The following is a 17,841-nucleotide window of genomic DNA, read 5'->3' on the forward strand; positions in this document are numbered from 1 at the left end:
CTTTGTGAAAAACAACCTTAGGTACTTCCATTCCTGTGGCTTCTGTACTGAAATGAAGTTGCCATTTTTCAGTGTGAATGTCTTTTTTTTTCCTCTTGTGACATAGACAAATGTTGATGTTTACTACAAGTTGGTACATTAGTTGCTAATTAAGTTCCTAGAAGCTTCAGCCAAAATTTGCTGTATTGAATCCAAGAAAAGAATGGCAGCTATATCAAAAATAAGTTGCTTGGGGATTTTTTTTGTTTTGTTTTGTTTTGTTTTATTAAAAGGAAGTTGTCTATTAAAAAATATGGGAGGACTAGAGGCATGGCTCATTGGTAAGAGAGTCTGTCCAGCAAGCTCAAAGTCCTGGGTTCAAATCTCAATAAAAAGAGAAAGAAAAGAGAGAGAGAGAAGAGAGAGGGGTGGGGGGAAGAAGAACCAGAAGCAGAAGAGGAAGAAGCAGAAGAAGAGGAAGAGGAAGAAGGAGAAGAAGAGGGAGAAGAAGAGGGAGAAGAGGAAGAGGAGGAAGAAGAGGAAGGAGGAGAAGGAAAAGAAGGAGAAGAAAAAGGAGGAGGAGGAGGAGGAGGGGAGAGGAAGGAGGAGGAGGAAGAGGAGGAGGAGGAGGAGGAGGAGGAGGAGGAGGGAGAGGAGGAGGAGGGGGAGGAGGAGGAGGAGGGGAGGAGGAGGAGGAGGAGGGGGAGGAGGAGGAGGGGGAGGAGAGGAGGGGGAGGAGGAGGGGGGAGGAGGGGGGGAGGGGGAGGAGGGGGGGAGGGGGGGGGAGGGGGAGGGGAGGAGGAGGGGGGAGGGGGAGGGGAAGGGGGGAGGGGGGAGGAAAGCAAGAGGGGAGAGGGAGAGAGAGTGCAGAGAGGGGGGGAAAGAGAAGAAGGAAACTGGGATATCAACAAATGGAAATGAAAATGGAGAATCTGAAGGCTAGGCTGGGAAGTAGGAACTCTTCAGGGGTTGCTTCCTCCTGAATTGAGTTCGTCCCTAAAATTCCTCTGCTTGTCCCTCACCAGGTCCAGATCAAAGATCAAAGCTGTAAAAATACTAATAATCTAAGCAAGAGATAGTAAGCGCAGTCAGACTGCTATTTAATACTCGCCTTTGCCTACTCACACTCTAATTCCCAGAGGAACAAATTAGTTCCCAGGCATCCACAGGTTTATTTTAGAAAGGTACAGAGGTGACTTCCTCCTGGGGTTCCACAATTCTGGCAAAAGAGCTTTCCACTTTCCCTCTTCCCCTCCTGCCTGAAGTCCGCCCCTCTGCACCCAGAGAGGCCAACTCCCGGCTCCATTCAAGATCTAGCGACTGTATCTCCTTAGTTTTCTGGTGGAAAGTCCCGAATCACACGTGTTTGAGCCTGTTACACTTTAGCTGACCCAAAGGTCAGAACTTCTCTAGCACCAGCCAAATAGCAAAGGAGAATTGCCCAGGAAAATCAATTGCTTTCCTTTTCTATTCCCCACGGTGTCCAGGACCAAAGATCGCTCCTTTCCAACCAAAGGTTGGCTCCTCCCCAGCGAAACTCACTTCCCGCCCAGAAGAAGATTACGTTTGGAAAGTCTTGAAGAAGAGAATCGAAACAGAAACCAGGCTGGCAAAAGCATAAAAACCCTGAGGACGCAGGAAGCGAGAGCTCTTCACCGAGGGTGCAGACGCCAAGCTCGGGCAGAGCCCAAGAAAAGGCGCAGGTCCCCCAAACCTGCCTGGCTGCGTCTCAGCCTGAACGAGCTACCACGCTCTCCTGCGCCCACCTGGCGGGCCTGCAGGCATCCGACTGTTAGGCTCAGTGCTGGAGATTCTGAAACTCCCAGGCCCAAGAGCTGGCACACCTGTTGACGCCGTGGTTGAGAGAACCTTCTGCCTTTTCCCTGACAAGGAAAGATGTCAAATGAGCATTCCTCCGACAAGAGTTTTCGCTATCTCATCTCGTGCTTCAGGGCCAGAGTGAAAATGTACATCCAGGTGGAGCCTGTGCTGGACTACCTGACCTTTCTGAGCGGAGAAGTCAAAGAGCAAATTCTGAGGACAGCTGCCACCCATGGAAACACCCCCGCGGCCGAACTGCTTCTCAACACGTTGGAGAAGGAGGCCTGGCCCCTGGGCTGGACTCAGGAGTTTGTGGAAGCCCTCAGGAGAACGGGCAACCGCCTAGCTGCCTGCTATATGAACCCTGAGCTCACCGACTTACCCTCCCCATCCTTGGAGACTGCTCACGATGAATGTCTGCAGTTGCTGAACCTTCTTCAGCCCACCTTGGTGGACCGGCTCCTGGTCAGAGATGTCTTGGATCAGTGTGTGGAACAGGAGCTGTTGACAATTGAAGACAGAAATCGGGTGTGTATGTATGTATGTATGTATGTATGTATGTATGTATGTATGTATGTGTGTGTGTGTGTGTGTGTGTGTGTGTGTGTGTGTGTGTGTGTGTGTGTGTGTGGAGAGACAGAGACAGAGGGGGAGAGGGAGAGAAAGAGCATGCATGTGCAAGCTGGGCCTTCTGGGAGATTTTGTGAAGTGGAAGTTGCTGGCCTATTTGTCCTCTTCCTGAGGGACTCGAGCTTTCTTGGTGAAAACTTGGTCCCTTCCATCATTCAAAAGACAGTATCTAGTTACTTCAAGACATAATTTTGAGTTTAAATTTAAAAGATAACTTTCGAATCCTTCTACAAAAGAAATAGCATTAGTAGAGTAATGTGTACTAGTAATGTTTATAAACACTTTCTATGTATAATTAGTATCATTTTTTGAAATGAGTTATTGCAATGGATGTTCAAAACTACTTGGAAGGTGCTAATGATATTAACTGTTCAGATGAGGAAACTGAGCTAAGTGGAACACTTCCTCAAGGGCTGCCAGGAAGAGCAGAGGAAGAGCTAGGACCCATTGGGTACTTAAGATGTAGTGTTCGTTAACTTATTTAATTATAGTTCCATAGCACAGGGTCATCAAACTATGGCACACAAGGTAAACTGAGCCTATTAGATTACTGAATTGTAAATTCTCAGTGCTCACGGTTTTATTGGAACACAGTTATATTTATTTGTTTGCATATTTTTGGATGTTACTTCACAATTGAACAGCAACAATATGGCCTAGAAAGTCTAAGTATTTACTGCCTACATTTTTCAAGGAAATTTTCACCCAATTTCTACTCTGCATTTTACAGATCCCGTTTAGTCTTAGTTTAAATGGGGAAATTTCCCTTGCCTGTCAATCTGTCTTTCTTTTATCTCTCCTCTCACTCTTCCCTCTCTCTCTTGAAACCATCCCTTCCCCACACACATAATTACATTTTTTTCTTTACCCAAAGTTACCATATTTTCTGGAATCAGTTTATACATAATTCATTGAAAAAATGTGATACTCATTTCAGTTTTCTCATGAGTAAAGGTAAGGGGGGATTTTAATAGGTTGCATTTTGACAGGGTAAATTTTACAGATAATCTACTGCTTATTAGTTTTTTGATGCAGGAAAATGGACAATGAACTATACAAATACTGATTTACTTGAATCTGACAGAATTGTAAGTCAATAGTCTTATCTTAAAAGGCCTGTAGGCTAATAATACTGCAAGTCAAAGGCCTTGTTAATTCATTGTTATGACTTTGACATTTTAGTTTTTTATTTATCAGTTGTATTTTTATTACAAAAGTTAGGCTGTGGGGCTGGGAAGGTGGCTCAGTGGTAAAGTGCTTGCCTTTCATGCATGAGGCCCTGGGTTCGATTCCTCAGCACCACATAAGCAGGAAAAAAAAAAAAAGAATTACAGCTGTGAGCTTCTAGATCCCAGCTATATATTTCCTTGGACAGAAGGGAACCTTACTGCATTGTTGGTGGGAGTGTAAACTTGTTCAATCACTTTGGAAAGTAGTATGGAGGTTCCTCAAAAGACTCCAAATAGAGCTCCCCTATGACCCAGCAATCCCACTTTTGGGCATTTACCCAAATGTTCACAAACAAGACTACACTAAAGCTACCAGCACGACTATGTTTATTGCAGCTTTATTTATCATTGCTAAGATATGGAAGCAACCCAGATGCCCCTCAGTAGATGAATGGATCAAGAAAATGTGGTATATATACACAATGGAATTCTATGCCTCCATCAGAAAGAATGACATTGTCCCATTTGTTAAGAAATGGAAAGACTTGGAAAAAAAATTATATTAAATGAAGTAAGCCAGGCCCAAAGAAACATAGGTCCCATGGTTTCCCTTATTTGCAATAACTAGTATATGTCTGCATCAAGCAGAAAAGGTCAGTTAAGTTAATGTTAGGGAAATGAACCCTAAGATATGTATTCAAATTTTTTTTCTTGCTTGCTATTGTTTCTAACATATTTATAAGATGATTTCTCTGTTGCTTTGTATGTCCCTCCCCCATGGTATAACCCCTGCTTTCACTGTATTTGATGTTGTTATAATTTGTGGAGGGGAAGGGGAAAAACAAATCGTTTAAATAGGGATACAGGTGGATCCATTGCAACAATGAGAGGTACAAGTCATGTCGAAAATGAAGGGGAAACAAAGGAGGAGGCTACAATGCTTGATAAGAAATGTACTCATTATCTTGCCCATGTAATTGTAACCCCTCTGTACAGTATTTTCACAATAATAAAAAAAGAAAGAAATTTGAACACCTTAGCTAAAGGGGAAAAAAAAAAAGTTAGGCTGTGATTGGCTATGGCCTGTGATGTGACTTGGTCTCTGGTGACAAAAGCAAATTTTCCTTTGTAAACCTAGCAGCCTCTGGGCTTATCCAAGGACCCCAAAATGCATCTAATTTTGCTGGCCAGTTTTTCTAACAAGTAAATTACTTTACATTGTTGTCTGTAGTGTTTATGTCATTTTGTGTATTGAAAACCAACTACAACGCATTATAGTAGCCCAGCTGGATATGACAAATGTGTACATCACTGTGGCAGAATTCTAATTTGGAACAAAGTATGCAGCCTTCAAGCCAGCTGGAGATGGAAGATGGCATTTCCAGCCACAGTAGCTGTGAGGAAGTCCAGAAGCAACAGAGTCCAGTAACACCACAAAGCTGTTTATGTTTGGTGGTATGATGTCCCGATTGCCAGTGAAACAGCACTTCTCCTTATTTACTCTAAATACTTCTGCCTATCAGCATCACTTTTGTCTTGCCTGGATTGAATTTCCGCCAGCTATATTTTATCCAAGTTCTTGATTCTGCCAAGCTTAGAGGCAGCTAGCAGTAATGCAAGGGATTTGACACAAAGAACATAGAGAGTAAAGGGACTTTCATGTACCGACAGCAGTAAAGGCCAGAGCAACCGAAAGTTCCTCTCAGATTCCTATTTCAAAGGATGCTCTGAAGAACTGAACACCTATGTATTGGAGGCTTTCTAATGAACAAGCATGTAACTGTGAGAGTCTGTAATGATTTTAATGCATTTTTTTTGCATTATCAGTTCCAAAAATAAGCATGGAGAACAATGGAAAAGACATATCAGATTTGGGAGAATCTTTTGATAATGTAATTATTGGTAATGTTTATCTAACAAAAATAAAAATGATAGGAAAACTGGATAAAATATCTTTTTATATTGGGGAATTAAGTTCCCTCATTCTGTGACAATTCATGAAAAAAAATAATTTTTTCTATGCAGTATTTTAGTAACCATCAAATGGAAAATATTATTGATGAAAAAGTTTACAAATAATAAATAACTCTTTTGAAGAGATATGAAGATTATATCGGCTTTTATTATCACTCATTTGTACAGTTCCTGGTAATGTTTTTAAACACTTAGGTTGAAATTGAGATCTATTTTTTTCAGATTCATGGATTAAACTGATTTAAAGGGGAGGCAGTATTTTTCTATTATTATCTTTAGTTATACAAAGGAGTTGCATTCAACAGTTTATAAATTCAATGCATCTTGTTCAATGTCACCCCTTTCAACATTCTCACCCTTAGAACCTAGACTCAACTGGGTATAAGGTTGGTAGTCAATAAGTACTGATTTTTTGATTGGACATTTGAATTCATTCGCAAAGTGATGCCTAGAATAAGAGTTAAGAACACATGATATGTTGAACTGCTTTCCCAGACATTAACGAATGAGTTAATCTTTGCTTAACTAAGTAATAAGGACTTCTAAAAATGATCTCTTATTTTTATTCTTTTTCCTGTGTCCCACTAGAGATTTTTTACATGGTCAGTTATTTTGGTTTAGGATTCCCACCCCCATTTGCTAGCTCCTGCCCCCAATTATAGCAGGACTTCTTAAAACAATCTGAGACTTCGTTTTCTGTCCTATGAGTACCCAAAGTAAATATTTTATTTATTGATTTATTCATCCATTCAGCTTGAATTTTTTGAGTGGCATCTTTGTGCCAGACACCATGTTAGTGGTGAGAAGATAAGAGAAAAACACAGACTCAGCCTGTGTTTCCTTAGAGCTTATGCTGTATTGTTAATCAGAGTTCATTCTTCTTACTCTCTACTATATGTGAGGTACTATTTTAAATGCTGAAGACTTAGCAACATACATGAGTCATTTTCTAAACCAATGTACCAGAATGAGCACTCATCATAAGGAAATGTTTCTATGCTGCCCCACTTTTGTTAGGATGCCTAGTAAGTTTTGCACTTCCATAGACATGGACAGTATAAACTCTAAGACAGAAGTGATCATATGTACCTCTCTCTATATCTTGATTTCAACCTCCCCTGCTAAAGGCATATTTCAGCCCTACTAGAAAGCATTGACACATCTAGTTTTGGTGACCTTGCAAACCATTTATTTACCCAGAGAACCATGGATGCACGACCAGTCCAGCTAGTTATCCAAACATGAAGTTGAGTGTCCAATTAAGTCTCCACCCACTAATTTTGAGAGGCAAATTAGAGAGGGTAAGAGTCTTGTCAGAAGAAAGGTATGAATAAAATATTAGCTATGTGAATTTGAAAATAAATATTAATTAGAGTAAGACATGAACCAAATGCTTTTCGCATGTGAATTTTGCTTCCTGATTTATAGCTGGTGAGAGTTGAATTGTACAGGATTAAAAATCTCATTATTTTAAATAGGTATCTAATAAGGTTATTCAAAATGAAAGAAAATTTATACATTGTACAATTGTGTTAGTGAGTTAGAACTTTATGAAAATATCCTTGGCTTTCATGCTTGAAGAAAATAGTATTAATGGATCTCCAAAATTGTGTTATGCACAAGTTTGCTTATATTTTATGTTCCATACATTAGTTAATAATATGAAGGAAGTCATTCTACCTCCTGTTATAATCTCATGTCCAAATATTCACCTCAGCAATTTCAGTAATCATGCGTATGTATTAGGAACTAATACCTCTATACTATCATACTATCATAGTAAAATGGAGAAAGCAAAGAACACACAGATGATAATTCTTAAAGGAAATGATATAAATTTAGAATCCTAACATTTCACAGAATGAAAATAGTTGTAGAAAATGATGGCATCACAGCCCTCAAATGCCTTGGCTCAATAAAGGCAAAATAGAAAAGTTTACACATAAATACTCAAAGGAAATTAAATCTATAGATTATGCCTAGAATTTTAAAGATGTATTCAATATAGTGCCCATTCACCTTTTAAGAGAAATTCTTTCTTATTCTATCAGATATGTTTCAAGAAGATTAAACAATATAATAATAAGAATGGATATAAGTAAGTTATATCTATAGCATTTACTTCTCAAATCAGGAAATGAAAAACATTATAAATACCGAGAAAACTAAAAAATTCCATGTGGGAGCAACGAAGCTAGAAAAAAATAGGAAAGGAGCTAGAAAGTAGTTAGAAAATGCTACACTGGAGATGCACCATGCTTGTTTAAAGTTTAAGTCCAAATAGTCACATTAGCCAATTTTGTGAGCAAATGACCATAAAATTGGAGACAATTATTAGCTAATGAGAGCACCATCCAGCTTTTAAACCCAAATGCATGAGAGCAAATTCCACTCAACCACTTGGTAGATTTGTAACCTTTGAGAAGAAGATCAACATTTCTGTGCCTTGCATGGCTGATCTGGTAAAAAAGTGTAAAGAGGTCTTAACTAGTAACTAACAGTATTAAAATACCACTTAAGTAGAGATTTTACTGTGCTAAATAATGTCTGTAAGTGAAATGTCTGTAAAAGTAAATGCTTTTCTAGACAGTCCTAATAATAGTTGGTACAAAGTCTGTGCCAGATATTGTTCCAAAAATATTAATAAATCCCTGGGCTAGAAAGTTTTAGAATACAATTACAGTACAGAAAATACTTAAATCTTACAGTGAAAAACTGAGCATTTGAATCATTGACATATAGGAAAGACTTAGAAAAATATCTAAAAAAAATATTTTTATCCAGGATGCTGATTAGAGTCTCATGAGATGCTGGAAAAATATGGATTACCAAATATAGTTTATCTAAACTATATCAGAATTTCTGAGTAGTTTCTTGATATTGGCATTTCTCAAATGTTCACAGGTAGTTTTAACATGAGGGTGGAGAATCTATTAAATTTATTATCAGGTTCTTCTTCACACCCCATGTAGAAGTAAGGGAGATGCATGAGTCTGGATGCTACAGGATGCTACTGATTTCCTAATTTCTTTGTTGTTGTTGTTGGTGGTGGTGGTGGTGGTGGTGGTGGTGGTGGTCGTGGACAGGGCCTAGGCACTGTCCCTGAGCTCTTTTTGCTCAAGGCTAGTGATCTACCACTTTGAGGCACAGCAGCACCTCTGGTTTTCATTCTTTTTCTTTTTCTTTCTTTTCTTTTATTTTCTTTCTTTTCTTTTCTTTCTTTCTTTTTTCTTTCTTTTTTCTTTCTTTCTTTCTTTCTTTCTTTCTTTCTTTCTTTCTTTCTTTCTTTCTTTCTTTCTTTCTTTCTTTCTTTCTTTCTTTCTTTCTTTCTTTCTGTACAGAGGGGTTATAGTTACATAAGTGAGGTAATGGTTACATTTCTCGTCTAACTTGTTACCCCTTCCCTCATTTTTTCTCCCTCTTTCCCTCCCCCACAATCCCCCTGTGCAAGTGTACAAATATTCTGTTGTGAGTATCACTGTTGCATAGGTTCCCACTCTGTCCTTTGTCTGACCATTTTTGTTGTTTCCTTTCCTTCCCTAGTTCAGATTAACATATGTACAATACCCTGGGTTCCAAAATCAAATACAGTGACAACAAGGGATATATCATAGGGGGAAAACAAAAAAAGAAAAAAGAAATCACATAGTACATTGAGAACAACAACAAAGAAAAACCTCTTGTGTCCACGTCTTGGAGTTCATTTCACTTAGCATCATCTTATATGGTCATATGTACATAGCTATTGGGCTATTCTGCTCAGCTGCTACGATTATTCTAGATATATGTGATGATGAACCTCCATAGTCTGTGCAACTACAAGGTTCTGGATTGATGCTTGTCTTAAAACTGTGTTCTGGTGTGGAATTGGGAATACTTTCAATCCCTAAAAAGAGAGAAAGAGTAGAAAGAACTTACCTTTGATTGTGAACTTCCTAAGACTGCACAACTACAGGGTCTGGGTTGGTCACTTCTTTTTTAGAGGGTTAATTGGAGATAATAGTCTCACACACTTTCCTGCCTGGGCTGGTTTCAAACTGTGATCCTCAGATCTCAGCCTCCTGAATAGCTAAGATTGATTATAGGTATAAACCATCGGTTTATAAACCCACTTCCTAATTTATTTCTGATCTAACCTAGCTGTGTTAGTACTCTCTACAAATGTATTTTACTCAATTAGAGGAAAATACATTATAAAAATGATTTATACATATGACACATTTTTAAATGATTTATTAAATCAATAGAAAATGTAAAGTGAATGAAGGGTAAAGATGTTAATGAATAGATATAGAGATCTCACATTAAGACACAGAAGCCAATTTCTTCAACATTCAGTAAAGATTGGGAAAGTTTTATTCTAACAATAATATAATGCAGATATTCCAAAAGAGCATATACCTGTGGTAGCAATGATTACTTCCATAATATTTATAACAAAGAAAAATGGATATGAAATGTTTAATTTCTTACAGTATAAACTTTATGGGCTGAAAAGAAATCGTAAGCTGTGGATATACTGGAAAGAATTGGCTAAGAGAGAAAGCGGGGGAGAGGAAGAGATATAATAGCTTCAGAATAAATATGGTTTTTCTTATGCTCCTCATTCAGAGTATTCCAGATAAAAATATTTATTTCCTATGTTAGTGTTGAATATTTCAGTGGCTTAAAAAATGAAGCATATTTATCAGAGGCCATGACTCAGATCTTTTTTACTTGATAGACTTCAGAATTTGGAAAACAAGCATTGCTATTTTCTTTAGCATTTGAACAAATGCCCTTGTATTGATGCTTAATTGCTCAGTTTTTCTAAAGCATGTTTCCAGCTTAAATCAATTCAGAAGATGTATCAATGACTTTTTATTTTCTTCCTTAAAACAGATTTCTGCTGCAGAAAATAATGGAAATGAATCTGGTGTAAGAGAGCTACTAAGGAGGATTGTACAGAAAGAAAACTGGTTTTCTATTTTTCTGAACATCCTTCACCAAACTAGAAACAATGAGCTTGTCCGAGAGTTAACAGGTGTTGTTTGCTCAGAAAAAGATGCAGGTATTTCTAATTTTACTATTGGAGATTTCACACATTCTGCCTAGTACCTGAGAGTTTTCTTAAGCCTGTACATAAAGCACCAGTATTTTGGGGATGCAAATTTTAAAACAGGAAGAGATCTGATAAATCATTTATCTTATTCCTTTTACACTTAAGGAAAGTAAGACTTGGGTAAAGATAAACTTATCAGAAACCTCAACATTCAGAAACCTGGGACACTCCTAGCCCTTTAGTACTGAGTCAGCAATCTTATTTTGTAAATAAGATCTTTGGTAAGATAGTTTAGTATTAAAATACAAAATAAAGTAAGAGAAAATCCTTTTTCTCCTGAGTAGCTAGGATTACAGGCATGAGCCACCAGTGCCGGGCTGATATCACTTTTTGATATCAGGTTTGTTTGATTTATATATTCAATGATTTAATGTTGAAATCATGCTAAGCACAAAGTAAGTTGGCTATTATAATTATAAATACCCAGCACTCTTAATGTCTGAGTGGAAGCATCATCCAGTTGGTCCCTTGTCTAAAGCCACAACTGTTTTCAGTATGAAATTCTCCATGCAAAGTTAGAGGCATTTTCCCCTTCTCTTTAAGATGAGAAAATCTGAAATGACACTTGAAGAAATTTTCTGTCTACTGTTAGATCTCTCTTGAAGATCCCACTTTCAAGTAGAACAGAAAGTCCTTTTATTTTTTTTAAGTCCCATTAAGTCCTCAATAAATCCCTGAATATGCCTTGATCGAAGGCTAAAAAGCAGAGAGAGAGGAATGGACAAAAAGAGAAATACAGAACATTTCATTGAATTAAAAACAACTCCTGAGGATGTGAGAAACATGAACTTAGTGCAGCCTTAAAGCAGATGTGCATCTTGTGCAGAACATGCATCAAGGGAACCAAATGGAAAGAGCACAGCTGCAAGAAAGTCACCAGACTTACATCTTAATTTATTCAGCCTTCAATGCCTGTTTGAATCTCTGAGACGGTGAACCAGAAGATAATGGTGAGGCAGGAAGTCATCCCACTTTTCCGGTTTCTAGCGTAGTACTCATATATTCACCTTTTAAAAAAAAAATTGAAACCAGGTGCCAGTGGCGCATACTTGTACTCCTAGCTACTCAGAAGAATAAGATCTGAGGATGACAGTTTGAAGCCAGCCCAAGCAGAAGGTATCTGAGACTCTGATCTCCAATTAACCAGATACAAAATGAAAGTGGATGTGTGGCTGTCAGTAGAGTGTCAGTATTAATAGCACTCAGGCCCTGAGTTCAGGGCCCAGTACTTGCATGAAATATTTTTTGATGGTTATTTTTGATAAGTTATTTTTTGATAACCATCAAAAAATCTCTCACTGTTCATGTTAAAAGTATTATGTATGGTCTCATAACTTGTTCTAAATCTTTCACACTGTCAAAAATTTTAACATATATATTAAGTAAATCTCTAAGAGCATTTCTGTTTTCAAAAGAACAATATTTATTTGTATTATCTAGAAGCTTGTATTACTTTTCAGAGTTACCTATTCTTTTTTTAAAAAAATCTAAAGTATTTAAGTTATATTTGGAAACTCCATTCTGTTTTTACTATAACAGTAACAGTTGTGTATGTTGTATAAAACATGCCTTGTAGAGTTACTTACATTGCAGCCTTTTTATTCACAGAGAGTGGGCAGTTGTCACATGATGAAGGTCCTGAAATAAATGAGCCCCTTCCTTCAGCTTCAGATAAGCCAAATGCAGAAGGGGAACGCAGCCTGGAGAATAGTGCATTGGAGTCAACCTTGGCAGTCTCTTCTGAGGTTTCAGGTACTAGAAACACATTGCTACGTTAAAGACAGCTAATTATCACTTCCCAAAAAACACACTGGTGGACTTATACACTAAGATCTATCAAACACAGGAAAACTGGGCACTGGAGTATGTGAGCATTTTTATTAAAACAATATTTTTGAAGAAGAAAAAGTAATGTTTCTTAGCTTAACTTTCTCCAACAAATACAATGTTGCTGTGTTCTAAAGATGCACATACTTGCTTCTAATTTTACTTTCTAAGCAATCTGTGGTCATTGTAATGTGATAACTAACACAAGCATGTGCTGTAGTTCATGGTATCCAAAATACCTCCCCAAAATATGTCCATATTCCCAGTGTAGAACTGACACTTAAGAATTGGTCCTCAGGCTTTCCTGGAGGTGGATGTGTAACATTACTTCTCCTCTGTTCATTAGATATCCTTCTACAGCATAGTTTTTAATAATTGAATAATGAAATATCCAGTATAATTAAATATCCAAATTGTTGAACTGTTACTATGTTTCCAAATTGGCACATGGTGAATAATACTTTAGTCCTTTGTATTTAAATCACAGTTGACCTAATAAAAGCATGTCATGTGGTAGGTGTGGCTAATCAAGAAATTCTTTCCCTAACATGTTCAAATCCCATAAAACTATATTCATGCATGTACACATCCATACATACCTAGTATAGAAGTAGAATTTCTAGGTCAAATGGTTTAATATAATTTTGTCATATATAATTTTTGGTCATATATAGTTCTTTTTCGCTGTGGGAACACTCCACGTGGTCTTTCTCAGTCTAAGAGAGTGCCTGTTTCCCTGAAGTCTTTTCTAGAGTCTTTATCAGTTTACTTGCTGTTAAAAATTATACTTTCAGCAAGGCACCAGTGGCTCACACCTGTAATTCTAGCTTTTCAGGAAGCTGAGATCTTAAGATCACGGTTCAAAGCCAGCCCGGGCAGGAAAATCCAAGAGACTATTATCTCCAATAAACCACCCGGAAACTGGAAGTGGCTCTCTGGCTCAAGTCGTTGAGTGCTAGCCTTGAGCTAAAGAGCTCAGGGACAGCACCCAGGCCCTGAGTTCAAGCCCCACAACTGACAAAAAAAAAAAAAAGATTCTTCGTTATTTAAATTTGAATGCTCTGATTTCTACTAAAATATATTTAGCAAGTGGATACTCTTTTTGCCTTTGACTACCTATTTTCTGGTAGGACATTTGTATTCTTCTTGCAGTTTTCAGTGACCTGTGGAAATATATAAATGAACAATCAACATTTTCTAACAACAAAAAAAAATTTTTTGTTGGTTGTGGGGCTTGAACTCTGGGCCTGGGACTGGCCCTCAGCTCTTCAGCTCAATGCAAGCACTCTACCACTTGAGCCAAAGTGCCACTAGTGGTTTTCTGGTGGTTTATTGCAGATAAGTGTCTCACAGATTTTCCTGCCCAGGGTGGCTTTGAACTGCGATCCTCAGATCTTAGTTTCCTGAGTAGCTAGAATTACAGGCGTGAGCTGCCAGCACCAGGCACCTTTTGCGTTTTTGAGAATTATAATTAACACATTTTATTTTTGGTGGGATTGGAACTCGGGGCCTGGTGTTTGGTCATCTTGTTTGCTGGAGCTTATCCAGCTGTATCTGACAAAATTAAGCTATATATAGCTCTTTCATTGAATCTTTTGATTTCCTATTTCTGACTGCTCTCCACTTAAATTAAGGAGGTATATTTTTCCCAGATAATTTTGTAAATGTTTTTCAACTTCTTATTTTAGAAATTTATAAAATATACTGAAATCTTTAAATTACATTATTTATCATTCAATTCTTTCTTTCATTTGCGATAGCATTCACATGCAGGAATTTAACTCTTCTATTTTCCATGTCAGTCTACATGCTATTTTAGACATTTTCTAAAATATTGAGCATGTAGTTAATGATTAAGGGAAAGAATGAGAAAAGACACTGACATAAATTTGCATATTCATTGATGGATTCCTAAAATATTGTTTCTATTCCTTAGCCATACAAATCATTTCCCTATATAACTTGAAGAAAGTTTTCAAAATTCAAAAGTAATAATGATGGTAACATTTTTGAGTATTCATTATACTTCCAATGAAATATATTTTGAATATTAATAATAAAAATGAATATATTATCACTGCATTTTATTATATATTATTAAATAAATGTATTTACTTAGTATTTAGACAAGAGAATATAGATTCATGTAAATTTTTAAAGTATTTTGTAAAAAAGATTAGGTGTTTTAAATTGTGTTTGTTAAGGAGAGTACAAAACAATTGGAATATGTCAAAATAGAGAATAAACTTTATACATATATATCAATATATCAAAATATCAAAATGGTTGGATATGTTTAGAACATATGTTATAGGGTTTCAAGACATAAATGATTTTTTTTTTTTTTGTCGGAAGTAAGGCTTGAACACTGGGCCTGGGCGCTATCCCTCAGCTCTTCAGCTCAAGGCTAGCATTCTACCACTTGAGCCAGAGCATCACTTCTGGTTTTCTGAGTGGTTTATTGGAGATAATAGTCTCCTGAATTTTCCTGCCTGAGCTGGGTTTGAACCACGATCCTCAGGTCTCAGCCTCCTGAGTAGCTAGTATTACAGGCTTGAGCCACCAGCACCCGGCTGGACATAAATGATTTTAATCTGTGTTTAGTACCCATTATCTTTTACATAAAAAATAATAATTATCACCTTTTTTTTTTTTTTTTGCTGGTACTGAGATTGGAGCTCAGAGCCTGGTGTTTATCAGCTAGTTTGCTGGTGCTTTAAGCACTTGATCTACTTCTCCAACCTGTTTACTTTTTGTCTGCGACTTTGTAAATAGAGACTTTTCTGCTCAGGCTGGCTTTAAACTATGATCCTCCAGCACTGTCCTGTGTAGTTAGGATTACTGAGATGTACAAATTAATGGGATCCACTGTGAAATTTCTATACGTGGGCACACTGCACTCTTTGACTCTGCCCTCGACCTGTCTCTTCCTTCCCACCTCCCCCCCCCCACCTTCCCTGCCCCCTAGAAATCATTCTTTTACTTTCACTCAGGTCAGTTTGCTATTTGTTTTCCAGTGCTCACAAAGGAGGCAGAGTAAGCAGCACTTGTCTCTCTGGCTCTTCACAGTATTTTTGAATGCAGTAATTCTGGGGCTTTCACACCAGATGAACTGCCTTGGGGAGGCATCTTGTTGAATTAGAGATTCTGAGTCAACAAATGTAGAGAGCATCCGGTGATTCCATTCTCTCAGATGCTACCGCAGATAATGGTCACAGGCCACACTTCATTTGTGAAGATTAGCTAAGTGTTCTAACATCTGCACTTTCCTTCAGACATCTCTAGTCTATAGCACTGCCCACATCTTCTCTCGCAATGTGGGTCTTTCTTGTTTAGCAAAGTTTCTTAATTGGATACTTGAAAATTCTATGGATTACTGGTGGTTTTCGAAGTCCAAAACTAGAAAGAATTGATGACCAAACTGAGTTCGGGAGAGGATCCTGAATCTCAAATGATAGCTTTCAGACGAAAGTTACCAGGCACATCCTGCCACCTTGCAATTTACCTAATCTGAGTAGGTAGTAGACAAAGTTGCCAGACACCAATGTCTTTCCTGTAGTCATAGGTACTCAGAACGCTGAGTTCTGAGGATCATAGCTCAAAGCCAGGCCAGAAAGGAAGGTCCAGGATACTCTCCAGGTGACCACCAAAAAGCCAGAAGTGGAGCTGTGACTTAAGTGATACAGTTGCAGTCTTAAGGACTAAAGCTCTAGGACAGCACTTTGGTCCTGAGTTCAGACCCCAGTACTGGTGTGTGCGTGTGCATGCTCATGCACACACACACGTACAGAAAGTTAGAGGCAAATGTTTTAAATTTGTTCTTCTTTTTATACTTACAGGCTTTAAAAAAGAAATATATATATATATATATATATATATATAAATCATTCCCTATTTCCTCCCTTTCTCTAAACACCCTGTCTCACTTCCTTTCACTTCTTTTCCCAAGAAACATTTAGCACACTCCTTTCATTGGCCAGGCACCTTATTCAGTGCCTGGATACAGTAGGAAATTTTCCATCATGGTGTGTGGACCACAGAGCAGTCATCTTAGAGCTTCACTCCTAACAAGAGTTAGGAAAGAGAGGTATAGAGTGTTAAAAATATGTATTCATGTGATGGTGTGCAATGCTATACAGTAATCTAGACAGGAATCTGAGGAACCAACTCACAGGGATCTTCTAGATTGTAGGAACGCGATGACAAGCAGGCTTCTCAAGATCCAGGTTTTGCTTTTTTGATAATGCTGGTGATTTTAAATACAAGGATCTGTTCATTTTCTGGACCTTACCCTAGAATTACTGATATAAATAACTTGTACTCTTTGCCTAGAAGAAGGTAGCTTAGACTAACTTAAAACTCACTATGTAGTCCGAGTTCATTTCAAAAACTCATGATCTCACTGCCTTGAATGCTGTGATTATAGAATATGCTACTGTACCTAGCTAATAAATTTTTTGATTGAAATTTTTTGTAAATTCAATATGAAATAATTTTGTCTATAAAGTGTTCTTAGAATTAAAGGTGTTCTTAGAATCTAAATGTGAAAAATAAATGTAAAAGGAAGAAAGTAGTTTCTAACATGTATTTGAATAACTTTGTATGCATTTTAAGATAATGATAACATATATTCTTTATTTCAAATTCAAATATAGTAGGTTAATATTTTAGACTATAACCAAACTAGTACTGAAAGAAACTTGTTACAGCAAACATTAAAGATGATTTTAATGTGTAAAAAGATAAGTAAATGAGACAAAGCATTTGTAATTCTAAATTAAGAATTTCTAATTCTAATTTCTAAACTAATTTGCATATCTTCCATGCATCCATGTATTGTTATTTGCAGTTACACACATAACCATTACTGTTGGCAATAGTGACTATTCCTTAAACCAATTAATCACCTCTCTCCTGCATCCTAAGTGTAATATCTCAGAATTTTGTAATGGATTGCTCTGGTGAGTGTGCTCATACTGTCACACACCTGGGCTGTGATTTCTTCCTCTTTCGTTCTCAGTATGACAATCAACAATTTCCCACTAAGAAGGTGTTTAGTAGTTAAAATATAACAAAAAATAATTTTACTCTCTCCAAAATCAAAACAATAATTTATAAATGACACGTAAATATTTATTAGATTATTAATTTCAATTTAATTCTGGATATATTGGTTCTGCTACTGGGAACCATTAGTCAACTTATAACAAGAATATGTTACAAACTTCTGGTATTTCTGTAGACCATTTCCATATACAAACACTAGTACACAAAATAGACATTTGTTCCCTTCTATAATAAGGTTTCAATTATAGGAAATAAATAGGTAAGTGAATTTCT

At 37.3% G+C, this 17,841-nt stretch overlaps 1 protein-coding gene across 2 annotated transcripts in view; it reads left to right on the top strand.

The window, feature by feature from the left end:
• The first annotated feature begins 1,539 nt into the window (after positions 1-1,539).
• Ifih1 (interferon induced with helicase C domain 1) overlaps positions 1,540-17,841 on the top strand; it is a 54,846-nt gene continuing 38,544 nt past the window's right edge. For both annotated transcript variants that reach the window (XR_011371814.1, XM_070021935.1), the window contains exons 1-3: positions 1,540-2,328; positions 10,455-10,623; positions 12,283-12,426. Coding sequence is in view for 1 of the 2 variants with exons in the window: in XM_070021935.1 (XP_069878036.1) it covers positions 1,876-2,328; positions 10,455-10,623; positions 12,283-12,426 (766 nt within the window). In the remaining variant the exon portion in view is untranslated. The remainder of the gene's footprint in view (positions 2,329-10,454; positions 10,624-12,282; positions 12,427-17,841) is intronic.

This window comes from Dipodomys merriami, unplaced genomic scaffold (assembly GCF_024711535.1).
Source record: "Dipodomys merriami isolate MVZ:Mamm:240054 unplaced genomic scaffold, mDipMer1.0.p SCAF_1, whole genome shotgun sequence".
Lineage (NCBI taxonomy): Eukaryota > Metazoa > Chordata > Mammalia > Rodentia > Heteromyidae > Dipodomys > Dipodomys merriami.